General features: G+C 40.1%; 1 protein-coding gene across 1 annotated transcript; it reads right to left on the bottom strand.

Annotated features, from left to right (window-relative positions):
* Positions 1 to 1,291: 1,291 nt before the first annotated feature.
* On the bottom strand, positions 1,292 to 22,015 carry LOC127186543 (ankyrin repeat domain-containing protein 7-like; the record flags this gene model as incomplete). Its single annotated transcript, XM_051142852.1, has 8 exons — positions 21,789 to 22,015; positions 20,388 to 20,502; positions 19,438 to 19,611; positions 18,462 to 18,568; positions 15,510 to 15,562; positions 14,682 to 14,743; positions 11,890 to 11,951; positions 1,292 to 1,382 (listed from the first exon to the last, which is right to left on the bottom strand). Coding segments are annotated over exons 1-8 (891 nt in total), but the record flags the coding sequence as incomplete, so codon positions are not given.
* Positions 22,016 to 27,505: the final 5,490 nt, after the last annotated feature.

The raw sequence follows: 27,505 nt of genomic DNA, 5'->3' as shown, positions 1-27,505 counted from the left end.
TATTTGTCAGACATAGACATGTTTTCATATGGCACATGAATTTCCATTGACTGTCCTACTCATTAACTAAGTATGCTTAATCCAGTTAGCAAAAGGAATGGAAAGCCCCATGTAAACAAAAACACTGAAGATAAATGAGAAGATCCTAAAGATTGGTTCCTGAACTTGTTACACAACAGGACTAGTAATGACTGTATGGACACCACTAATTTATCAGAATACACAGTTTCATAGGATTCAAAAAGTATTACTGGGGTGTGTGTACACGTGTGTGCACTTTCTATACTTGTTTGTGCTGTGCTGGCATGTGTGTGTGTGTGTGTTGTGTGTGTGTGCGCGCGTGTGTGTTTGCCAGAGAACAACTTTCAGGAGCTGGCTTTCTCCTTCCATTGGGTTAGACAGGGGTCTCTCATTGTTGCTCTGTGTGTCCCAGGATGGATGGCTTGTGAGTTGTAGGACTGTTCTACTGTCTCAGCATTCAATCTGGATTTACGGGTGCTGGGATTACATATGTGAGAAATTTTATGCTTATTGTGTTTGTGGGATGGAACTTGGGTTATTAGGCTTGCAAGGCACGTGCTCTGACCCATGCACCACCTTGTTGGCATATGTATATTATAATGTGCTTGTTTGTTTTTGTTTGTGTATGTTACATGTGCTTAATTTTTTAAAAGATAAAAGATAGATGAGAGAAGAGAGAGAGAGAGACGAGAGAGAGAGAGAGAGAGAGAGAGAGAGGAGATGAGAGAGAGAGAGAGGAGAGAGGAGAGAGAGAGAGAGAGAGGAGAGAGAGAGAGGAGAGAGAGAGAGAGAGAGAGAGAGAGCGAGAGAGAGAGAGAGAGAGATTGGTTGTTAGTGGTTGTTAGCAGTTAAGAATGAAAATAATATGGAGACAACTCTGAACTTCTCATTGGAATGCAAGCTTTTTTTCCCTCCAAACCCAGGCACAATCCTTATAACATGCCTGTGTCAATGTAAACCTTGTCTTTCTGTATCTTTTCATAAAGATTTCTATGTAGTATTCTGTTAGCATGTGGTGCAAAACTGAAATTGTCCAGCTCAGGTCTGTAATTTTACACTCATTACACTGCAATGGCTAGGGAATGGCTTCTGTAAAAATATTGTGTTAGTTGGGTTTTATGCAAGGTTAAGATCAGAACATTGATGTCTATTTTATTTAAGTCACATGAGTTCTTTGAAAAATGGAGACCACTATTTTTTGGGCTAGTTGGCTCAGGTATTGTTAATATCTCATTGCTATTAGTGATGTTGTGGTTTGTATTCTAATTACTTGCATGTCAAAGATGTTGGCTCCTTTCGTGCCAACTGTAACTACTCCATGGCCACCATACCCATCACCATTATTTACTTCTTGTGTCATCCTGAAAATGCAACCACTGTAAAAATTCTTTCATATTTAGCATGTTTACTTATATTCTTAGGAGATGACTGGCAAGTGAATTTCTGTTTATTAAAAGTACTTGACATCTATCTGCTTGTTTTATACTTGCTTGACTAACACTCCATGATCACATATAGTATTTAATATTTATTTGGAAACCAAATTGAATTAGGCTTTAAAGAAAGAACATTTGAGTTTGGTTTCTGGCAATAGTAATGTTACAGTTACTAGAGGTTTCCTTAGGTATAAGAAGCATGTCTAATCTGCTCATTTTGCTCCTAGTGATGAAGTGAGATGCTTCAATGTGTTTAGCAAGTCATTAACAGTCTGTAGTGGAGATAGCAATTGCTTTAAGTAAGATGTGCAAACAGACTCTTGTGTTCACTTTGTTCCTTCTGAATGGGTTTAAAACAGAAAAGAGGGATATTAATTTTGTAGTTGCTTTTGTAGCTGCCATGAAAATATCTGACAGAAATTATTTAATGGAGGAAAGTTCATGGCTGCAGGCAGTGGAGAAGGAAAATGTAGTGTGTGTGTGTGTGTGTGTGTGTGTGTGTGTGGTGGTGTGTGTGTATGAGGTGACTTGGTTTGTGGTTTTGGTCTGTTGCTTCTCACATAGCAGGAGACCGGGAAGCAGATAATACAGAACTGGTATCCAAGTAGTCACGCCCATCAAGGACCCACCCCTGACAACCTTCTGCTAGCTAGTCCAAACCCCAAAAGTTAAAACAATCTCCCAAACAGTAACAAAGTGTTCAGACACATGAGCTCCCTTCTCACTCTGTTCCTCTCTCTCTGTCTCTCTCTCTGTGCGTGTGTGGTGCGTGCCTGTTGTGGTGGTGTGTGGTGTGTGTGTGTGGTGCGTGAATTACCAATAATTTCAGTCAACTTGTATATCACAGTGCCAGTGAAATGGCTAAGTGCATAAAGGCTCTTGCCAGCATGACTGACAACCTGAATTTGATCCCTGAAATTGAAATAGTGGAAGAGAGAACTGACTCCTATAAATTATCCTTTGATCTCCACACTTCTTCTATGGCACACATGTGCCTTGCCTTCTCCCACCCCCCTGAAATAATTTGAGAACATTGTGTTCCTGAATTGACAGAGGACCAGCCTGCCTCTGCTTCATGAGTGCAGGGATTAAGGGTGTGCACCAACTTTTCCAGCCTCCCATTGTGTGCTTCCTGTCTTTATGTCTCTGGATTTCAATGTGTAAAAACTGGCAGATATTGACACCTTGGGTCCAGGAAGCTAGGAAACCATCTTGAGCCTGCCTATTAACTCCCACTTATTAAAACTTGGCTTATACTTTAATTATTTACATATCAAAATTATTCATTCTGAGGGCTGGAAAAATGTCGAAGGAGTTTATAATACTTCTTGCCTCTTTCAGTGGACCTGGCTTGGTTCATAGCACCTACATATTGGCTGATAACCATCTGGAACACCAATTCCAGGAGACCAAATCCCCTCTTCTGGTGACTGTGGGAAACACACACAGACACACCCACACACACCACACACACAGCACACACACACACAGACACACACACACACACTTAAGGTGCACAAAAGAATACATGCGAAACATTCATACACATAAGTAAATCAATATTTAGCACACAAATATTTTGGTTACTTTCATGTTGGCCAAAACTAATCCAGTGGTCTATGCTATTTATTTGCTGTAGTTTTATGAGGTCTCCTTACTGCTATGAAAAACACGCTCACTTTCGGTTTTTCTTTTCACTCTATAGTCTACTTTACTATCACTTACATTTTAGGGCAGTGCTTCTCAACCTGTTGGTTGTAACCCATTTGGGGGTGGTGGTGGTCATAGGACCCTTTCACAAAGATTGCTTAAGACCTTCTGAAAACACAGGTATTGACAATACAATTCATAACATTAGCAAAATTACAGTTATGAAGTAGCCACAAAAACAAATTTACAGCTGGGGGTCACCACAAACTGCATAAAAGGGTTGTAACCATTATCAGTTGCATTAGGAAGGTGGGGAACCACTGCCTTATCACGTGACTGGCAAAGGAACATTTCCCAGGAGTGTGGTTTGAGGAGGCAAAGAAAAATGTTCAAGGCTAGGTTTCTCTTCTCGGACACTGCAGCAATACTGAAGACATACACAAACAGACTCATTTGCCTCACAACAAGCACATATGTTACTTTTCAAATTAGTGTGAATTACCATCATGGGTGTTTTTCTTCTGTGGATCAGGTATTGGCTCTCCACTAGAACGTGCATCAGTTGAGACTTTCTAACAACTGCTTGTGCTCTTTTCTTTATTCTGCAATACAATCCCTGCAATACAAGGTAGAGGATTAATTTTTGGTTTTGTTCTGAAACTAAACACTTTTGCTTTAGGACACATACTTTCAAATCTACTTTTTTCCTACTAGTTACAGGATGTTGACTAGTTGAAAAGAGAAACAATTACTCTAGCCTAGATTAAGAGAAAATCATGAGTGGAGAAACTTGGCTTTGCCTTTTGGTTGAGACTAAACTTAACTGACTGTTTTAAAATTTCTAAATCTTGTATAAATGTTTATTAATAGTAATAGGCCCCTTTAAACAGTCTTTCTCTTCCATGGTTAGGAGGCAGAAGGCCTACTTATTTTCCACTTTTGAATAAACACTGATTTAATTACTAGAGTCACTCATATCAAGTACCTGTGAAACTGCTTTAGAGAAACCCTGTTGTCTGTTGAGTCACATCAAAATGTATTAAATTCCAATTATTATCCACACAGGCCCTCACTCCAGGGCTGCAGGTTACACCAACAGGTTTCCTAACCTCCTGCAGCTCATGGTGATGAAGCAGCTTTGTAGGACTGCGTAAGGATCTGACTAGAACCCTCCGGTATCTTAAGTGTTTCAACGTAGCACAAAGGGTGGGAGTGTACATTATTTTTCACATAACAAAACCACCAGAATGTAAAGTGTTACTACAAGTTATTGTATCCTTGCTTTAGAACTGCTGTCTAGTTGTGGGGAAAGACTCTTACTGTTTAACTAGATGAGGAGTTTTAAACATACTCTTAGTGGAACCAAATAGAAAACACCGTGTAAACACTCGAGAAGGCAAATTTTGATGAACAGATTGCAAATGGCTTAATTTCCACAGTTTCCTGTTAGTCTAAATACAGAAGCAAAGGCAGAAAGAGGAGATGCTCTGATATGTGATCCTGAAATAGGAATGTCCAGGGGAAGCCAAAAGCTCCCTGCATTTATCCTGAGGATAAAGGCAGCTGTGAGATTCCTGGATCATTGAAATAATTGGATCCATTAAAATATATTCAGGTCTATTATCACAGTCAGGTTAAAATCACTTTGATGTGTATTCATTCTGCAAAGAATCCTTTTTCAAACATCAAGCATCTTCTACTATGTGAGAACTGCACTCAACCACCCACTCACCATGTGCTTCTTATTGGGCCATGACGACCCTCAAGGACTTACTGATCATTTAGAATTGGCAGAAAGTTCCACATCTACAAAATGCTTTCCTCTGACCAACTTTCCATATAAAACTTAGGTAGGTTGACTACTGTTACAGTGTAACAAAATTGATAAGAAAATGAATTTCACAAAAGAGAATTTTACCTTGATAACAGAGATACTGGCATCACCTTGTATTGGACTCCCAGGAACATCAGGGACAGGTTTGTCATCAAGCCTTTAAAATAAGAAACATGCCATAATGGGTGGCTTTGGTCATTTGAGCAACACGGTTGAAGATATATATATATATCTTCAGCCAATTCTGCATTCGTGTAATTTGAAGACAAGTGGTATCCTAAAGCTTTTGGTTGTCTTTGCGAATGTTAACATCTCAATCTATATTATTGGTGGCTATTGTGAAGAGTGTTGTTTCCCTAATTTCTTTCTCAGCCCATTTATTATTTGTATACAGAAGGGCTACTGACTTTTTGCTGGATTTGGTTGAATTTTTGTGGTCACATATGTATAGTATCATATCATATGTGAATAGCAATACTCTGACTTCTTCCTATCCAGTGTGTGCCCCCTTGGTCTCCTTTAGTTATTGCTCTAGCGAGGACTTTAACTTCTATTTTGAAGAGATACAGAGAGAGGAGGCAGCCTTGTCTCTAACCAAGGAAGTGAATGAACAACCTTTATGACAAGAAATTTAAGTCTCTGTAGAAAGAAACTGAAGAAGATATCAAAATGTCGAAAGATTTCTCATGCTCATAGATAGGTAGGATTAACACAGTAAAGATAGCCATCTTATCCAAAGCAATCTACACAGATTCAAGGAAATCCCCATCAATATCCCAACACAATTCCTTACAGACCTTGAAAGAGCAATTCTAAACTTTATATGGAGAAACAAACAAACAAAAAACCAACCAACCAACCAACCAAACAAACAAACAAAACCCAAGAATGGTGAAAATAATCCTGTCCTATGAAAGAACTTTTAGAGGTAGCTGATTTCAAGCTATACTACAGAGCAATAGTAATAAAAACCACATGGGATTGGCATAGAAACAGACTGTTTGATCAATGGAATCAAATTGAAGAGCCAGAAATAAACACACACACCTATAGACACTTGATTTCTGACAAACCCAGAACCATACAATGGAGAAAAAGTAAGCATCTTCAACAAATAGTGCTGGTCTAACTGTGTGTCTTCATGTAGATGAATGCAAACATATCTTAATCTTTACCCTACACAAAAGTCAGGTCCAAGTGGATCAAAGACCTCAACATAAACCAGATACACTAAATCTATTAAAAGAGAAAATGGGGATGAGCCTTCAAGTCATTGGCACAGGAGAAAGTTTATTAAACAGTACTCCAACAGCTCAGGCTCTGAGATTAACAAATTAATAAATGAGACCTCCTGAACCTGAAGAGCTGTGAGGCGAAGAACACTGTCAGCCAAAAAAAAAAAAAAAAAAAAAAAAGGCAGACCACAGATTAGGAAATGATCTTCATCAACCCTTACACCTGACAAATAGCTAATATCAAAAATATACGAAAAATTCAGTAATTTTAACACCAAGAAAGCAAATAATCCAATTAAAAATGGAGTACAATGCTAAACTGAGAATCTCAATAGAAAATCTCTAATGGCCAAGCAGCACTTAAAGCCATACTCAACATCCTTAGTCATCAGGGAAATACAAATCAAAATAACTCTGAGATTCCATCTTACACCCCTTAGAAACTTGAGTGACAGCACATGCTGTTCAGGGTTTGGAGAAAGGGGAATGCTCCTGATTGTTGGTAGAGTGCAAACTTGTACAACCACTTGGCAAATCAACCTGACACTTTGTCAGCAAACTGGGAATAATTCTACCACAAGACCCAGCAATGCCACCTCTTGATGTACAATCAAGATGCTCCACTGCACCACGAGGACATTTGTCTCAGCTATGTTCACAGCAGCTCTATTCACAAGAGCCAGAAACGGGAAACAACCTAGTTGTCCCTCAACTGAAGAATGGATAAAGAAAACTGTGGGACATTTATACAATGGAATACTCAGCTATTAAAAACATGAGAAACATGAAATATGCAGGCAAATTGATGGAACTACAAAATATTATCCTCCTCAGGAAAATGATACTACAATCCACATACACAAGAAAGCTAAGGAACAAATAGGATCCGAATGCGGTTTCTTGAATCTCACCTGAAAGGGAAACAGAATAGACATCAGAGTGAATGAGGAGAGAGTACAGTGTGGGTAGGAGATGATGTGGAAGGGAAATGAGGGTGGGTGGGGATGGGCATGAGAAGTGAGAAGGCTGGAAGAGAGAAAGGAAACCGAGGGGGGTTTCCTCTGTGACAAGCTGCAGACCTATGACAGCGTAAGCTCCTGGGAAGATATAGGGGTGACTCTAGCTGAGACAGTTAGCAGTGGGGTATATGGAGACTTATGTGGCCACCTTCTAGTCAGGCAGGACTTCTGGTGGAGGGAGGAGAACACCAATGCACACACAACACAGTGGAGCAGAAAATGAGGGAAGATCCAACCAATGATTGGCCTAGCCTGAGACCTACCCCATGGGACAGAGCCAACCCCTGACACTATTAATGATGCTCTGCTATGCTTGCAGATGGGAGTCTAGCATAGCTGTCTTCTGAGAGGCTCCACCCAACAGTGGATGGAAACAGATGCTGATATTCACAGCCAAAGATTAGGGAGTGCTCAGGGAGCCTAGTGGCAGTGTGGGGAGAAGGATCGAAGGACCCAGAGGGGACAAGAATTCCACAAGAAGACTTCACAGCCAACTAGCCTAGGCCCATGATGGCATACAGAGACTGAATCACCAACCAAAGAGCATGCATGCACTGTATGTAAACATATGTAACCAATGGGCAGTGTTGTCTTAATGTGGGTCTGTCCCTGACACACACTCTTGTTGCCTGATTCTTCATCACTTGCCCTTATTGGGGATGGCTTCCTGGCATCAGTGGAAGAGGATGTCTCAGTCCTAAAGGGTGGTTTGATATGGAGATGGGCTTCCCCTTTTCTGGGATGAATGGAAGGGGGAAATGGGGTAGATGTTAGGAGGATGTGAGCCAAAGTAGAGGAGGGACTGGGCTATGTTAGGGATGTAAAGTGAGTAAATAAATTTATATAAAAATCCATAAAATAGCTGAATTTCAACCTCAAACTAATAGCCTATGATTTGTGAGATGCCGTAGTAAATAAGTACTTGCTGCCTACACACAACAACCTGAGGTTAATTTCTCAGCATAAACAAAGAAACAAAACAAAACAAAAACAAAAGCAAAAAAACAAACAAACAAAAAAACCCAAAACAAAAAAACCCTGGACATGGTCGAATTCATTTCTAAACATGGTCCTGCGGGTGGCAGAGACAGGGTATTATTTGGGCTTCCTGCTAGTGTAGCTCCAGTTTTAGCGAGAGTCTTTACATATATATGGTGAGTTAGGCAACCATAGAACAAGACATCAATATCCTCTTCTTGTCTTCATCCCTGTACATAGACATATGCAAAACAGGCAACCTGAGAGAGAGTAAGATAGAGATAGATTGATAGATAGATAGATAGATAGAAGGGAGGGGTCTTCCACACACTTGATGATTGCAGTAACTAGTAACTGATGGCTTTGTATTTATGTGCTCAATGTACATAATGCTCCTACTTCATTCTTCTTCCCACACCCGTAGGGAACCATGGCTGCTTCTCTGTCTATATAATTGTTAGGCATTTCATTGAGTGTCATGGTCTCTCCAAAGAAGTTGGTTTGGTAGAGCATGAAATTGATTGCCTCTGAGCATCCATTTGCCAATGACCTCAGAAGCCATCACATTTTTGGTGATTTGAAGCAGCTTTTTGATAGTCTGTCTACAAGTACGTGATGAGACTGACATGACAATTTTTATGCTCATTTCTGTGTAATGCTTAATCTTTATAGTGACTAGAGGGCAAGTAACACTGTGCCCTCAGCTCCACTCTGTCCTCACTACAGCCAACAGCTCCAAATATCAGGGCTTCTGGTTGGTAAACTTTGGACCAGGCCCTCTGCTTTCCTACCTTCCACAAACCTTGGGTTTCACTGTAGTTTTGGAACTTATTGAAGTTCCTGTTGAATAAAAGCTGTACATAGCCCATTCTGAAGTTGTTTTCAGCAACTTCAGCCTAGAACCTTGCCTTTTTACTCACATTCTTCTCAGCAGACAACTCATCCCAAACATACTGCTGACCTGAATTATTGACATGAAAACTAATATTTTCAAATATTATATGCATGGCATGTTATGTGCAGTGTATTTGTATGTGTGTGATTTTAGGTGCATGCATTCCAGTGTGCAGGTGTGGTGATCCTAGGACAGACGTGAGCAGCAACCCTGGCCTCCAACCTTAGTTTTGTGTCTGGGTCCCTTATTCATGAATGCAAGCCTCAGGCTAGCTATCCAGTAAACTCCAGAAGATTCTCTGTCACCACCTCCCATCTCACTACAAGGAGCACATGTGCACAGGAGACCATCAGGCAGCATTGTGGATTCTGGGCATCTAAACTCCCATTCTCAAAGATGCTCACCAGGCACTTTATCTACTGAATCATCTCCCTGACCCTGGATTCCTAACAGTATTTCAGGCTGTATCAACGGTGTAATCAGAAATTGCAACATTGTGTGCTCCACAAATAATTATTCATCTTGTGATGATGGAATAAATAAAGGAGAAACTGTCTTACCAGAGGAAAACAGAGTGCCACTTTCTGAACTTTATATTTTCTCCATACTCACTGTATTTTAAAATGCTCACACACTTACCGGAGTGAAGGTTTGTCTGTTTCACCAGCTACTAAAGAAAAAAGCATTGTTATTAAAGAACTATAGAAAAGATGATGATTACATGGCAAGGCTAATCTTTTGTTACCACATACACTTGACACCAATTCTGGATAGCTTTTAGAGTGAATATTGATTTTTAAACAATAACTATATGGCAATCTCTTTATTTCCATTTCTTTGTATGTTTAAAATTCAAAGAGACAAACTTATTAGAAGTTATTACTTATAATTGTTGACAAAGCATGTATGATCCTGAGCAGTATCAGGCAGAGGAAGTGGCATCTTAGCCAGAATTGTTGCTGTTGCTGCTTTTGTCTCTGGACTAATGGTGCTGGCAGAATCTAAGTGAGTATACTACTCTCATACAGAAGTGGAAAGGGTTTCAGCAAGTATTGAGTTGAACTTGCTCCATTGAGGATGAAAATTCCTAGCACGGGGAAGCTCAATCTATGGTGACAGTTCTTGCAGCATAGCCAAACACAGGAGACACAAGGAGACCCAGCACTTAAACAGCTCTGAAAAGAATTTCTAGCTGCCAGGATGCCAAATACCCAAAAAAGTAAGTGTGTGTGCTGTTCTTGACCATTTCTGAGGAAGATGCTAAAGGTCCTTCAGTTCTAGCTCTAGTCCCTAGCTCATGTGCAGTGCAAAGAAGCCCAGCATCAGTTTCCATCGCTTTTCACGGTAAGAGCTATACAAAGACTCCTCATCGTAGCAGTTGTGCACCCGGAACTGCATCTCCAGAGAGAGAAGCATAAAAGAACCTTGGGGATGGAGCAGCAGTTCCAAGGGAGTAGTATCTCAAATTAAACTTTTGTTTCCACATATAAACCATTGAATGAATCAAGCTTTCACTGTGCCCTAACAGCCTTCTCTCCACAAAGGAAGAAAATCTAATCACGTTTACCTCATTTACAGTGGGTAAATCTCCAGTATACCTTCCTTGGCATTGCTTATAGGTGGGCCAGAGCATTTGTCCCACAACAAATGTGCTGGGAATGTGACTCCATGGTAAAGCCTAAGCTCAGCATGGGGGAGGATTCAGTCAATCCTCATCACCACAGAGAAAAATCTACTACTGACATAATGTAAAAGAACGTCCTCCGTGTTACAACAGTACTATTTCATCTCACGCTTATGTGAAGAGGGTCATTTACATTCCTCTACATTACCCACTTGCTGGTCCTTTCAAAAGGCAAGGTGGGGGTGAGAGATGCTGTGATGACACTAGCTGACAATACAACTCTGTAGTGTTGTCCCACTGTTACAATCTTATCCAGACCCAGTGGACCAGTCAGTGTTGTGTACTACAGAATGATGTGGCATTTTTCCCTGGAAATGATGTCTTGTATACTATATCTTATACTCATTAGTAAAACTAAGGGAAAGGGTGCTGGCAGATTATCCAACAGGGAGACCACTTGCTTAGAACACTTAGGATGGCAGTTTTCAGTCCCCGATACTGTCTACAAAACTCAAACTCCATTCACTTTTTAGAAAGTTGTTGAGTTTGCCATTTATTATGCCAAGAAGTGTTCACTTAAATGGCAGATAATCAAAAATAACAATAAAAAAATATGTGAATTACTTTTATATGTCTAAAGAGAGAAATTATAAAAAGGAAAAACCCAGATAACCCTAATCACATTTAGTCCTTAAATCTTAATGAAAGTAATGAATATTGCATTTTCACTTTTTTACATGATAACATTTATTGACACTGACATATATAATAAAATGTAAAAAAAAATACAGTGTGTTCATTGTAAAAACTGAAGTAAAAATTCATTTTAGAACAAACCCAAATTGCTGTTACATGATTATAAAGGACACATAATGTGGACTAGGTTAAAAATACTTTTACTTATAAAAAGATACTACATGCACCAGTAGTGCTTGTTAAATAAAAACGTCCCAGATGATATAATTTGAGATTTAAAAATTTTCAGAAACAAGTTCTTAAAAAATTCTGAATCCCTAATATTTGGGAACCTAACTAATAAAGGATAAATTACATTCATATTTTACTTTAGTTCTTTTTTTTTAATTTTTTTATTAATTCCTTTTTGTTTTTGTTTTGTTTTGTTTTGTTTTTTTGCAGAAACAAAATTTTTTTTTGTAATTAGGGTAGAACCAGTAGAGTGTTCATAGTCAGTCTTACCTGTATTGATCTGGGATGATGTTTTCAGTATGGATTTTAGTGGTCTTCTTGGTCTTACTCCTCTGTGGAATATTTTAAAGAGTGATATTTTAACATTCATATGAAAACATTTACCAAATGCTTTGAATTCTTGTTGTTTTATTTGCTAATATACATTACATTAGCAATTTACTAACAATTTTTACTTTGTTCTTAAACTGGTTGATTATATTTGGTGATACTTTCCTTATAAGTTTTTCTCATGTAGAAAAAAAGGGAGGAATTTAGTCCACAAAATTAGCCCCACAATCAGCACACACAGACACAGACATGTATGTATGCGTGTGTGCACATGTGCACACACACACACACACACACACACACACACACACACACATGAAGAAAGACACTAGCTTCTTGCCACCCTTTGTTTTGATGGCTGTAGTAACTGATGGTTTTATATTCTTTTACTCAATGTAACTAGTACCCTGATTCTATTTCTCATGTCACTCTGGGCCCCTAGAGCAGACAGTACCTTCTAGTTCACTGACTGTGATATTACCTCCCAAGAGGTTGGTTTGTGGACCTTGAAATAAATTCCTGCAGCCAGGCATGGAGGATCAAACCTGTAATCCCAGCACTCAGGGAGGCAGAGGCAGGAGGAGCCATGTGAGCCCAAGGTCTGCCTGATATACAAAGAGAGTCTAACACAGCCAAGGCTATAGAAAGAAACTCTGTCTTGAAAAACCAAAAACCAACAAACAAACAATTGATTTCTATGTCTGTTAGCACTCTTACAGCCCACTGCACCTTTGGTTAGGTTCAGTCTATTCCTTGGGCCCATTCATGAGTGAATTCTAAAACCATTATCTGCTTGTTTGTATAGCAAACTAGCATTTCTATAAACTTAACAGGATAATAATATGAGCAAACAATCATAAAACTTACTGGATAATTTTAGGTTTCTTTCTTTTCTTTTTTTTTCTTTTTTTTTTAAACCGTGGAACTGGTTAGAATTCCAAGTAGAACTTAACATGTGTTTTATGTAGTGTATGTCTTAAACAGTTGTAGCTACTGGCAATTATGAATCTTAATTTGGAACATCAGCTGTGATGATTTTTTATATCTTTCAACTTGGAGTAAATAATGTATTTAAAATGTGTAACAAATATTTCATTGGTACATAGCCCCACCCATTAAAAATAAAACATAATTGTCCTCTATAATGGAAGTAACCAGTCATAGTGAACACAGAACTGGCTTGAAACAGAACTAATTGATATGGAAGATAAGGTTCCCTTTTACAGAGAGATAAATACTAATTATGTTGTAGTCTGGCTCTCTATGTTCAGATAATCTGTTAGGCGTCAGAGAATCCATTACTGTGGAAAACAGGTCATGTGAATGGACAATTGATGGATGGAGCACTCTGATAGAAGGAAGACATGGAGGTCTCCCACCATCTAGGATAGAGTGCCACACCTCAAAAAAGGGGCCTTGGCATGTTAAGGTGGTGTTAACAGAGGAAAGAAATCTGCTGTCTTCTTGTAGTATGGTCTGACAACCCAGAATGACTCCAAATTATGTAAGCTCTCAGGAAAGACAAATGTCTGAAAGGAGAACTCGACATGTGGGTCTGGTCTCATAAGATGATTTCAGAAAGGTTTTGAAAAGGCCAGGAGTGTTAGTTGGACATCAGTGTTCATGGTTAACACCAAGAGGCTCATTTTCCAAAACAGAGAGTATAATCCTCATGTGCATATGAACAACACTGAGCAACGTTTCAAGCTAAACATATATGCATAATGCAGTGGGGACTGTAAGGCAAAGGAAAAATTATGTATATAAAACAGAAACCCCAACAAGAATTAGCTTCTTATCTATGAATTTCCTTAGTATTAATGTATTGTTAATCCTTACCTGCAGGAAGGAATTGCAGCTGTATAATAATAACGCGTTTCTACAACTTAAAACAAAATGTGTTTTATTACAAATCTAGAAAAAGGTAAGCTCTGAAAATGATGAGACTCATTGTTATTATCAGTGTCTTTGATACAGATCTGGATTCCATTCTAGTGTAAATGTTCACTTGTAGGCAACTACTTCATGTGGAACTCTTCCATTTTCTGTCTATTCAAATCAAAAAGACAGTAATTTATCAAACAGTACTACCTAAAAGTAAACACCCACACGCAATTGTGGTGATCTGGAATGAACTGTTTCAGACTGCTAGAGAGAAGAATCCTTACAAGAATAAGTATCATCAACTGACTGTGCCACAAAATAACTCTGGGCTAATGATAGTAGAAAAAAAAGAGTATAGAATGTGAATCTCAGCACTCAGGAGGCAAAGCAAGGTGGGTCTTGTGATTTTTAGTACAGACAGCTACATAATAATGAGACTATGTCTCAACTCCCAGCCCCCAAAAATCCAGATTTGGAAAAGAAGTGAGAGTATATGCATATGTTTCCATCATGAAGACAAAGGACCTTGCCCAGTATTCAGTTGAAATTGTTCAGTTTATGATGAAAGTTTCTACCACAGTGACTAGATGTATAGCTACTGTTCTTTGTATCAAGACCAAACACAGCAGAAAGAAATGGACCAAGAACAAAGGCCATCACAATACAGCTCAAGGGTGGACAGCATGCCTCCACTCCTTTTCCCTTTTGTGAGAAGAAGCTCCTTACTTCCAGCAGTGTTCCCAACATTAGGAGAAGCTGAATGGATGCTCATGAAAGCACCATGATCTCTCATGAAAAGAATTATTGGAAAGACTCATTCCTTGGTAGCAGTGCACCCTGAGCTTTACCTCACAGTGAGAGAGCAGCAGAGAAACAGCTATGGCCTGGGCCAGCAAATTCCATGGGTCACCTTCAGACACGGAATTATTTTTGCATGTTTACATGCATAAACTATGAACTCACTTAGGCTTCCACTGTGCACCAACAGTATGCTTTCAGAGAAAATAAAAATATTTCATTTTCATCTTGTTTAAAGTAAGAATCTCAATGTACCTCCTTAGCATTCTTCATGAATGAAGAAGGGCACATGTCCTACCAACGAATGGGCTAGGACTGGGGCTCAGGAGTAAAGCATATGCTTACCTTATGGGAGCACTCAGTCATCCTCACCTCCAGGAATGCCAAGAACAACAAAATCCAGAGTAAAGTGGCATAAACGTTACCTACATTACAATAATATTGACTCTCTTCATCTTACCTTTTGAGGAAAGGTCATTTGAATTCAATACCTAGTGTGATTTCGCATGGCAATTTAGGTATAAAAGACACTATGAGGGCAGTTGCTGAAAGTACGAATTCTGCAGTGTCCCACTGTCACAAAGTCTCTTCAGACTCAATAGGAAAACAGTTAACACTTTGAAATACAGAATGACATCATTTTCTCAATTCCCTTCTTGTCCATTTTTTTCCTGCAAATAGTGCTTCACCTCACCCTGTTCTACTTAGCAAAACTAAAGGGAAGAGTTGAGAGTTCAAGGGCAAGTGCCAGGGATGCCGCCAAAGCCTTGCCAGGCCACAGAGGAAGAGGATACAAACAGTCCACATGAGACTTGATGTGCTGACATCAGATGTTAGTGGAAGAGGGCTCCCTTTCTGAGGGTTAGGAAAAGTCTTACCTTTACTGAATCTAACGTGCTTCTCTTCTAGGTCTTCAGCTTGTGTTCCTTTACTGTGACATATGATTAAAAGTTATCATTTTATTATTATAAGGGAGCATCTAACAGGTGTTTTAAGCACTTTATATTTGAGTGTTTACTATATCTTAGTTTAGATATTTACAACAATTTTTGAAACTGTAGATGAATTTTATTTCAGAACATGGCTGCTCTGGCACGAGATCACATCCAAAGTCCTTCTAGGACTGTGTGATCCAGCTCTAATACAGACACATCTTTAATCCCAAGAGACAGAAGCAAGCAGATCTCTGAGTTCAAGGACAGCTGGGTACAGAGCAAGTTTTGGGTATAGAAAAGCTTAGGTCCAGGTGTGGTGGTACAGGCTTTTAATATCATCACTCAGGAGACAGAGGCATGCAGATCTCTTTGAATTCTAGTCAGTTCTGTTCAGGCAGCGTGGTTCATTCAGGCAGTGCAGTGAGGTTGAGTCTGTGGAAACTTAGTTAGTGGAATTCAGAGGCGTTTTTGCTGGGAGAGTTTTACAGAGACAGGTTGAAGAGAGAACAAATTAGACACAGGTGAAGGCAGACAGAGGCACAGAATGAGAAGGAGCCAGAAGATTAGAACAGATTGTTAAAGTTAGTGAGGCCAAGCCGAGCAATTCAGTGACAGACTGAGAGAAGCCATGTTGAATCAGTCAGCTTGGAGAGGATTTTGAGCCAGAACAGCTGGGATGAACCAGCCAGCCAGAGTTAAGAAAGAGCTAGAAAGGGTGATCTTCTTTAGCAGTAAGTCTCAGAGTCAGAAAACATTCTAGGCCTAGATTAGATTGTATGGAGACTAGAAGCTTCCAGGACTAGGCCTAGGGTAGCCGACTGAGACAATAAGCCTCCAAGATGACAACTGCATCAGGCAAATAAGTGTTACTTTTACATTAGGTAGCCAAGCTATCCTGAAGCCCACTCCATGGACCATGATGCCCTTGAACTCAGAGATCTGTGTGCCTCAAGAATAAATGAAGACAGTTTGGTTTTTTATTAAAAAAAAAAAAAAGACCAACACACACACATACACACACACACATACACACACACATGCATGCATGCTCACCTGTGAATACACATGTGTGAGTGCGTGCACGTGTGCACACACACACACACATACACACACACACACACACACAGAATGTGGGCAGTGGCCCTTCTGTAGGCTTTGTTTTATGGCTGCAGTAACTTTGTATTTGTGTGCTCATGGAGTTAGTGCTCCTGTTACAGTCATCGGCCTATGTCTCTAGGGCACCTCAACCCTATCTCTGTCAGGACACTTGGGAGGCATTTCATTGAAGGCAATGCTCTCTACTAAGAAGGGGCTTCTGTAGATAATGAACATTGTTCTTGCTCCTAAGCATCCCTCTGCCTTCATTCTCAGAAGCTGCAGTTTTGGTACCTTCAAGCCATTTTAAATAGTTCATAACACACCGCTTGAGTGAGCAGTGGGAAATTATTGCCCATGAAGGGCAAGAGCAGTATGAGTTCAGCCACCACACGAAAAAAGGTGCTACACAGGATAGAAAGCAGCTGCTCAGGAAAATGTGGGGTGAAAGAACGAAAACAATTCTAGTGTCTTTCCATAGCTTGATCTCATCATTGAGAATGGTGTTAATTCATGTCTATGGCCAGAAAAGGCAAGAGAAGGCCTAAAGTTGGTCACTCCCCCTGAAGACCAGCCTCACACGTACATTCCGCAAAAGGTTTTGAATGTGATGATGGGTAGATGGCTCACTAGTGAAGTCAACTAGCTGCTCATGCAGAAGAGGACCAAAGTTTGGTCCCTAGTGCCCATGCCAGATAGGTCATTAACATCCCTAACTCCAACTGCACAAGATATGATGCCCTCTACTGTCCTCCTCAGATACTACATTTGGAGTACTCTTACACGCATGGACACACAGACAGAGACACAAACTGACACACACACACACACACACACCCTTGCATGCACATGCAGTTTTTAAAACATTGAAGTTTTGAATAAGCAGGATCTGGTAGATTGCTATCAATGAGAGTGGTTAACTCTAGAAAGGCTCATCTTAAAATACGGAGCTGTTACTTTGGAAATAATGGCTAAACATAAAATAAGTACAATTGAACTAAAATGAAATTTTCAGCATAAAAAGGTGATTTCATATGGACTGAGGCACATGCCTTTGTAGGAACAAGCTGCTTCAGAGCTAAACATTAACAGAAATCGGGGCAAGGCTTAGAATGCTGAAGTGCCAGAATCTGCAGAAAGACGCTAACTACTCATAAATCCCCTTTGAAAACGTCATCTGAAATGGGGAGGAAAACGTGCGCCTTGAACTGCAGAATAACGAAAGGTTTTGGGTAATTAGAGGATGACGCTGTAGAGGACATCACCTAGAGAAAGGTAGTTTTCTGTTGAGTTGAACATTACAAGATTCAAACGGATTTTAGGAAAGCCCATTTGTTACCTGTGATTATGGACTGTATAAGTCTAAAGAAATGGCTAATGCTGCAATCCTTTGAGTCAGACAGAGGTTATACAATTTCTGGCTTAGGCACTGTGGATGTATATCCATGGTAGAACATGTGGGGCTTTTTCCTTAGTGACACACGCCGCCGAAAAGGCAGAGATTCTGCAGTGTAGCACCAAGCTACATTGATCTAGCTCATTCTTGTGCTTGGCTGAATGCTCGTAGTGTGAACTGGCTGATCCCCGATGCACACTGCTCTGCTGTGGTCACAACAGTTCCTTTTCCAGCTCACACTCCATGTGTGCTAGGCATCCTCACTGTGTGTCTGTGGATTTCTGCCAACTTTCCTCCTTTCATTTTAGGATTTTTGACTTAATCAATTGCCACCCTCAAGAACAGTACTGAAGAATGGGGGAAAGAAGAAAAAAAAAAAAAGAAAGAAAAAGAAAAATCTGTACCTGTTCGGGTCAGCTACTCTATGTGCAATTGCAGCTTTTGATGCTAAAAAGTCTACCATCTGGTAGTCATTTTCACATATGGCAAGCTGAAAAGGTGTTAAGCCATACTGTAAAGGGAAAAAAATATATATTTTACAAAATGATTCATTATTCAACTGAAAATTCACCACCTATTTTGTAAACATACATACATGCTGTAAAGAGTCACAAAGCATCAATGTTCCTAGAGCCCCTGGCGTACTTTCCCACATACAGCAGCATTCTTTCCTTTCACACAGCTTTCCCCTGTCCAACATCGCCTGTGAACACCACTCTTCTTCAGAACTCTCTATAAACACTCACTGGTCAAGCTTCTTAGCTCCATGGAGGTGAGCTTCCATTCCCCCAACCCTAAAACATGGAGTAAAGGCTGGGCATGCCTCTGCTGAGTGGGTGTGCTCAGCAGGTGCCTGGAGCATAGTTTCTGTCTCTATAACTCAAAAATATTTCTCTTCTCAACTAAGAATTGCTTACCAAACTCAAAAGCATTTCCTTTGTTCACCAAAAATCTCCAAAAGTTACACAAATAACATCTTTTTGATACGTTTTCTTCAATGGTCACATGTCCAAATTTACTTGTGTGCCTGTTCCATTGTCCTTTCTCCACCCTCATCTCTGAGCCAAAAACCATACCAGTAACTTCTACAAACAGTTACATGAAAACATTTATTTATATTTATTATTTGTAGCTGTGGTGTTTGTCTGGGCCCAAATTCTTTATATTTTGAATTTTAAAATAAAGCCCAATTCTGAGACAAGCTATGTTGTGTTTTGCTATCTTTCACTAACAACCAAAAAATATGAAAAACACATTTGGAGACAAATGTTTTCCCGTGAATAGATTCAGTGAGACAGCTTGAGCTTTGGCGTGTGGAACATGGATCTGAGTGTCATGATAAGAGTGACTGGGAATAAAATGAAGTTGATTGATCTTTACCTCTGTTTTAGCGTCAATGTCTGCATTGAATTCAAGCAACTTCTCAACAGTGGCAATGTTACCTCTCAAAACAGCATGGTGGAGGGCTGCATGACCACTAAAATCTTTCAGGTGGGGATCAGCCCCCTGCTGCAGCAGCACACACATGCATTCCAGATTGTCTCGTTGGGCAGCCTGTGAGTATTGCAGAAAGGGATATACCTTCGGTTCAAAGAAGTCAAGATACTGCACTAGATAGTTACACTTAGATGAGACAAATTGTTTCAGGTATGCCTATCATCCCCTCTTTTTGAGACAGGGTCTTCTTAAGTATCACAGGCTTGCCTAAATTCATTCTCCTTAAGTATACCCCAGCCTTGCCTGAACTTATAATCTCCCCACCCCAGCTTTCCAAGGGGGTAGAATTTAAGGAGTGTGCCAACACACCTAGATCATCTAAGTATTTAGATCTGTGCTGGGTGGGGGTTGTTGTTGTAGTTCAAATGCTGTTTGTCTTTTTTATTTTTTTCCAAATTGACACAGGCTGAAAACACCTGGAAAGAGGGATCCTCACTTGAGGAATTGCCACTATCAGTCCGGACTCTGGGCAAGTCCCTGGAACATTTTCTTGATATGGATTCATGTGAGAGGGCCCACGTTCTTAGGTATGGTGGCAAATTCGCACATGTGGCCCTGCATTGTATAACAACTTAGCAAGCCTTGGAAAAAGCCGTGGAAATGCGGCAATCCCCTGTCCATTATGGTATCTGCTTCAGCTCTTCCCTCGGGTTCCTGATTTGAGCTCCTGCCCTGGTTTCCCTCAATGATGGACTGAGATGTGGAAATTTAAGCCAAATTATCCTGCTCTTTCCTGATTTCGTTTTGGTCAGTGCTTTATCACAACAACAACAGAAACCAAACAAGGACCAAATTTCATCTATATCATACCAAAACTGATGGTCCACAGTTACCTTAATTAAAGGTGTGCAGCCTTCGTCATCCTGGATATTAATGCTGGGGTTGTATTGTAAAAGCAACGTCACGACATCCACATGGTTGTGGGCACACGCGTAGTGCAGTGAAGTCCTACAGATTGGGAGGACATTTCAAGAAGTTATGACTACTATGTAAAAGCACATTCAGCTGTAAAGAACATGCAGTACGATGTTCATTTCCTTCTCATATAAGTAGCTACTTAGCTGGAATTCCCTTATGTAATTCTGCCTCTACTCTTGTGTTCATTAGATATGCTAGGGATACAGTGCATGGCTGCCCCATTCTAGGTAAGTGCTCTATCACAACCATCCTCCCTGCTCACACCAGCCTGTCTGAATAACAGGAGAACACTTGCTTGATTTGAACTTTATTCTCTGTTGCTGACTTGCCTACGAGAAGTGTAGGGATTAAGATGGAGCAGAGATTGAAGGGATGGCAAATCATTGGAATGGCCTAACTTGAGATCTACCCCGTAGGAGAGAGCCAACCCCTGCCACTATTAATGATATGCTACTATGGTTGCCCACAGGAAGCTAGCATAAGTGTCTTCTGAGAAGCTTCATCCAGAAGCTGAAGGAAACAGATGCAGAGACGCACAGTCAACTAATAGAGCCTGTTGAGTTTTGTGGAAGAGTGGGAGAAAGTGTAGAGGGAGCTGGAGGGGTCAAGGACACTGCAGGAAGCCCTACAGAGTAAAATAACCTGGCACAGAAAGACTGAACCACAAAACAAAAAGCATGTACGGGCTGGACCTAGAGCCCCTACACATATGTAGCAGATGTGCAGCTTGGTCAACAATGGGTCCCCTAACAGTGGGGGTAGGCGCTGTTGCCTGATTCTGACTCCTGTCTGCCTTTGAGTCCCTTTCCCCTAGCTGGGCTGCTTTGCCAGGACTCAGTGGAGAGGTGGAGCTTAGTCCTGCTGTGACTTGAGGTGCCAGGATGGGTTGGTACCTCTTGGTGGCCTCCCCTTGTCTGAGAAGGAGAGAGGGAAATGGGGTAGGGGACCAGAGAGCTGGACTGGGAGGAGGGGAGGGAAGGGTTGGTATCAGGCTGTAAAGTGATTAAACAAACAAACAAAAATAAAGTGCTGTAGAAGAGACAACAGAAAAGGATTTGTAAAGTAGATGAAGTTTTTTGTCTTTCTTTCCTTATAGATTGCCTAGGAGCTGCCCTTCCAAGGTGTGTAGATCCCCTATGCGTAGGAGCATAAAGCAGGCAGAAAACCCAGGGTCGCAGTGAAAGAAGCAACTAAGCAGGACCTCTTCCTTCCCTCAGGATGCAGCCCTGGAAGGTCGTATTTCTCCCTGGTTGGCCCTGAGTATCCCCACGGATTTTTGCCCTTTCCCGACTCCCCAGCCTTTTCAGGTTGGTTACCTGTTCCTCCTATCACATTCATCGACGTGACACTGACTGGAGTTGATGAGTTGTTCAACTGCATCCAAGTCACCCATGCTGGCCGCTCTTTGGAGTAGCCCCACAGGGTCATAGCCTATGAGACGGAGTCGAAGTTTCTTCTTTTTGTTAGATAAGCGCCCACAGCACAGGTGGGTGTACCAGCGTGCTGGGTTTTGGGCTGTAGAGGTCTCAGCGTCGTAATCCATGTCCTCAAGCATGGTGGCCTCAGGGCCACCCAGGCCTGTCTTACCCTCTTTTCCCTCCCCTTTAACCTCCCTCTGACCCCCAAATTCTGCACTAATTTTTTTGAAAAAAACCGACAAATATTTCCACTGAGCCACATGCACGTCCTGCTACGGCAGGCACTTGGTTCAGTGTGAAATAATCTCTGCTCATCACCTACACATATGGCTGCACTGGCTCAGTCACCGTGACAGGCTATGAGCTCACAATGATGTTCAGCAACTGAGCACCATGCCTGTGCTCTGTGCTTGCCCGGGTCAGAGTCCAGTGACAGGAGCCTACCCTGCTCAGAGCATGTGCAAAGCAAGGTTAATTGCCACTCTTGATTGGACCTACCAGCATGGCGTCTGTCCAATGACAAAATACCGTGTTAAGTTGGCGGATGGTTCAGATCCTTTGTAGCCCCGAAGCCCTGACAATATGTGCCCCAGAGACTGGCCTGATTGTCCTAGGAAAAATAGTCATCCTGAGTTAGCAAACCTCAACTCAAACACACAAATATTTTATGTTTTCTCTTTTCAGGATGTTAGTTTTTAAGGTTGTGATATGGGAACTACAACCTGAATAGCCACAGAGGATTGTGACCTAGTAGGGATCAGGCGGGAGGGGAATATCTCCCAGGGAAGGGGGATTAATATATACTGTTATGAAGAAATAAAAACTAGAATAGGAGGATTTAATGAGAGGAGTTGGGAGAGAAGGGTAAAGGAGGGGATCTGGGGAGGGAAACCCAACACGAAAGTCCTTTGGAAAATTATTTGGAAACAGACTACTCTAGAAGCTTCCCATACTAACATGAAAGGAATCCAAATGGAGCCAAAATCTAACAAGGGAGGCGAGTCTCTAGTTACACATCTTGTGCCACAGGGTTAACCTCCAGTGCCAGGAAAGGGCTTCAGCCTGTTGAATCATTAACCAAAAAGACACTTGGAAAGCTGCAAATAGGCTATTGTCTGGTGTTGAGTCAGACTATTGACCCTTCTAACCAGAGTTCATAGTACTGGAACTCTGCATGCTACTTGAGGAGAGAAACAATCCTCAATATCTCTCAGCTACAAACCCTGTGACCCCAACATAACCCACATGGCAGCTCACAACCATCTGTAAATACAGATCTAGGGAAACCAGAACCTTCTTCACAGACACCAGACATGCACACAGTGCTCATACATGCATAAAGGCAAAACATACAAACACAGCAAACAAATGTAACCATTAAATAATAATAATAATGATGATGATGATGATGATGATAAGAGGTCTAGTGATATATAATACATTCATGTAGTAAATTTATTATTTTAAAGTATACCATCTAGTAGGGCTTACTTAGCATGTTATTAATGTTATGAACCCACCACCCTATTTGTTTTGAAAACATTTTTGCCATTTGAGAAGAAACCCTTTCCCCATTAGTAGGTACCCTTTATTTCTCCAGGCCCTACCCCTCACCACACTAACTAGTTAGGCACCAGCCCAGCCTGTTCATGTTCAATGACAGAAGTGTTACCTTCAGAAGTCAGACCTATTCTTCAGGTTGTGTAGAGAAACCAATAGCCTTGGTATAGCCTTTTATATTCATGGTTTTCCATAGGTCTCTTTGGTTAATGACTAAATAGCCTATAAACCAATCTAACTTTCTCAGTTTTGTTTTGTTTCTTTATTTCTTTTCAAGCTCAAGAAAGAGTTTCTCTGTGTAGTCCTGGCTGTCCTGGACCTAGCTCTGTAGACAGCCTGGCATCAAACTCACAGAGGTCCACATACCTCTGCCTCCTGCATGCTGGGATTAAAGGTGCGTGCCACCACCACCCAGATCATTCTGGGTATTTAATAGAAATGAAATCACCTAACATAGAAATATCTCATTCTTCGGGCATTTGGCTTCTTTCATAGTTTAATGTTTAGTCATGCTTTAGGATGTATCAGTGTTCCACCTCTTTTTATGGCTGGATTCAAGTCCATTGTATCAACACACCAAATTTTGTTTACCCTTTCCTCAAGCAGTGTTATCTGGGGATTCTCCCTTTTGTCTTTTATAACTTCTATGCACTTTTAGGTGCTAGAGGCTGTACTATTTTATATCGACAGCTTGCAGCAATAAAGGAAAGGATGGAATTTCATTCCTCTCCACGGAGCTGTCAATTCCCTGTGTACTGTGGACTTCTTTGTTAGATGACACATGGGTGTGTGGGTATAAATTTATGTATAGGTGCTTAACTATATTTCACTAGTCAATAAATCTTTTTAAAATATCAATACTACATGTTATTTTTTTATTTCCAAAGCTCTGTAGTCTAACTGGAAATCTGTGAAGGTAATACCTCAAGCAGTATTATTTTTGTTTGTGATTGCTTAGATTAATTTGGCTCTTTTTATATGGACCTATGAATTTTAAGATTTATTTTTCAATTTCTTTGAACTATTGTGGGATGGCCACCTCTACCATATTAATCTTGCAGATCTGAGCATTAGAGGCCTTTCCAGCTTATTTTACCTTTTCTTTATTTTCATGAAGGTTAGAGTCTTCAATGTAGAAGTCATTCAATTCCTTGGTTATAGTTATCTTATGATATTTGTGAGAATCTGTAAAAAGTATTGATTGCTTGTTTACTTCCTTGATGTGTTTGGCATTTGTGTTTAGGAAGGTAACTATGTTTTGTGCATTATTTTTATTCTAATACAATGCTGAATATATTTAGCAGCTGCCAGAGATTTTTGGTGGTGTCTTTAGTCTTTTATGTATATAAACTTATCATGTGCAAATAAAGAGAACTTGACTTCTTCCTGTATTATGTGTGCCCCATCTAACTCACTCACTTCTGCTTTTATTCGAGGTACGACTTGGACTATTTTATTGAACAATATGGTAGAAGAGACAAACTTGCATTGGTCCTGATATAGTAGAAATGCATTGAGAGTTTGTCTGTCTGGGGTGGTGTTTAATGTGGGTTTTTCATATGTTATCTTTATTGTGCTGAACAGGATCCTATGTGTCCCTTTGCTTCCAACTGTGTTTTCCAACAATTTCAAAAGCATATTTTTATCTCATGAGGTGGTGATGTAGTCTCTGTCCTTTATTAATACAGTAGATTACATGTAATACTTTGGGTATGCCAGACCATGCCTGCATCTCTGCCAGTATGCCAACTTTATTGTAATGAATAATTATTTTGATGTGTTCTTGAATACAGTTTTGAAAAATTTTATTGATACTTTTTACATCTACAGAAATCAAAGATATTTCTTATAATTATCTTATTATGATGATGCTTGGTCTGCTTTTGATTTCTGGGCAATGCTAACTTTATGGGAGGAATATGGGACTGTTCATCTGTTTCTTTTTTGCATAATAATTTGAGGAGAATTGGTAAGTGTTGTTTTTGGGAGGTGTGCTTCACTACTACATGGCGTCAAGCTTGCCCTGCATTTTTGCTTGTTTTATTTTAGAAACATTTTTTCTTTTTTTACATATACACTTATATTATTACACATATATACAATAAACTACCTATAACAAGAAGAACCATGACACAATCAGGAATTATATAAATGTTATATTCTTAGTTTTTGGCTATTTGTATTTGACAGCCTTGAAGAAAACATCTTTCCTGTCTTGGTGTGTCTAAAATTCTGAATGTAAATCAATCTCTATCACATCTTGTCATTATCAACTTAAAATATCTATCTAGACCCAAAAATATCTTAACTCCTGAAGAACTAAGCTTCATTGTAAAACTAAGCCACCTGGTCTTCAACTCCATCAGAGACTAGAGAAGGAATAAATTTCATTACCTGAGTATGCCGGGAATGCAGGTTAGTAGCTTTCCAAATGAGAAGATTTCAGAGACAATTTGCTACCCAAACAGTTACCCAAAATACTCTATTATGTTGGAGCATCTTTTTCAGCCTTCTGGCCCTATTTATCTGACAGACATATTGGTGAGGCAGGAACTATTGAGGACTTGCTTACCCTGTCTTGGCAGAGTTTAGCCATTGACACGGCCTGCATCCAAACTTGCCCCTTTTCAGGCAGAATTCTGTCTGTGGTAGAAAGGAGGACATTTTCCCCATAACCTCTTTGCCACATTTGAAGCCATCTCCATAAGGAGGTTCTTTGATGGTCATCATCCTCTTTGAGGTAGGCGAGGAGTTGCCAGGAGTTAACCTGTCCCATTGTCAGTGAAGCTTTAACGTAATAAAATACCTTTTAAATGCCATATTCTGCATGTCTCTCAGGTTTTTGAAGTCCTTATCTAAATATCCTACCTTATCTTTCTATAGAATCACACCTATCTGTCACACCAAAGATGTATATTCTTGTGGTAAAGGTAGACCAGCAATTGACATGACCATGATCTGATAAGCTAATAATCAACTTGTATAACTTATTTATCCTAAACATACTGCAATAGCACTTTCAAAGTATTGGAAATAAACCTTGTATTATAATTGAGTTACATGGGTACAATACCTCATATATATGTATGTATATATATGGTGTGTGTGTGTGTGTGTGTGTGTGTGTGTGTGAAAAATAAACTTACATTTGAATTCTATATCATTGTATCTAGAATTAAACTTATTTTACATCTATATACAAAATACTATACCAGTGAATTAAACATAACCTTGTGAGTGAAAATTGAGGCATTAAGTTCAGGAGTAGATTCACTAATCTACTTTTTGTTCTATCTTCCCTATATATTTCTATATACCTCCTTTCTTTTCAACCCCTATCTCTAAACCTAAGAATGTAAGATAAGGGAAAGAGAGACACCGCTGAGTCTGACCTTGTTTTCTTTCTAACTAAGTCCAATAATAATGTGTAACCAACTACCACTGATAATAACCCTCTATTGCCCAAGAAAGCAACCAAAAACCTACCTGACCACCCTTAAGGGAAATGTGGCGTCATTCTCTTGAGGTTACTTCAGGCGGATTAGGGACAAATACTACCTAGTAGGGGCCCAAATAAAATTGGAGAAATGGTTAAACAAGCTAGGAATCACATTTGTGGTCCAGCCTCTAAATGTTGCAAAATTCCAGGTTTAATTAAAGTTCTGTGTGGGACAGTATGAAATGCTGTGCCAATTGGGATTGGAAGCTTTCTTTGAAAGTGTCCTAGGAGCTATCCTGTCTGATGAGGAGCAGCAACTGAAGCGCTTGGTGCTGGAACATAAAGGACACAGGATGTCAATGTCCAGCATGCTGTGAGGAATGCATCCTGTTATGTCTGATCCAACATCAGTGTCCAGTTCTTGTGTTCTGAAAGCATGTAATTTCTCACAAGCATTATACAGTCCTAAAATTATGAGTGTATAAGGTGTGTGTGATGCACAGAACAATTAAGGCTGGTTTTCTGTTCTTTGTATGAACAGGAAAAAAAAAAAGACATCTGTCAATCTTCATTCATGCCATATAAAGGATTGCATCTAATAGTAATTCATAGGGGT

This window comes from Acomys russatus, unplaced genomic scaffold (genome assembly GCF_903995435.1).
Source record: "Acomys russatus unplaced genomic scaffold, mAcoRus1.1, whole genome shotgun sequence".
Taxonomy (NCBI): Eukaryota; Metazoa; Chordata; class Mammalia; order Rodentia; family Muridae; genus Acomys; species Acomys russatus.
This window is presented reverse-complemented; position numbering and strand designations above follow the sequence as displayed.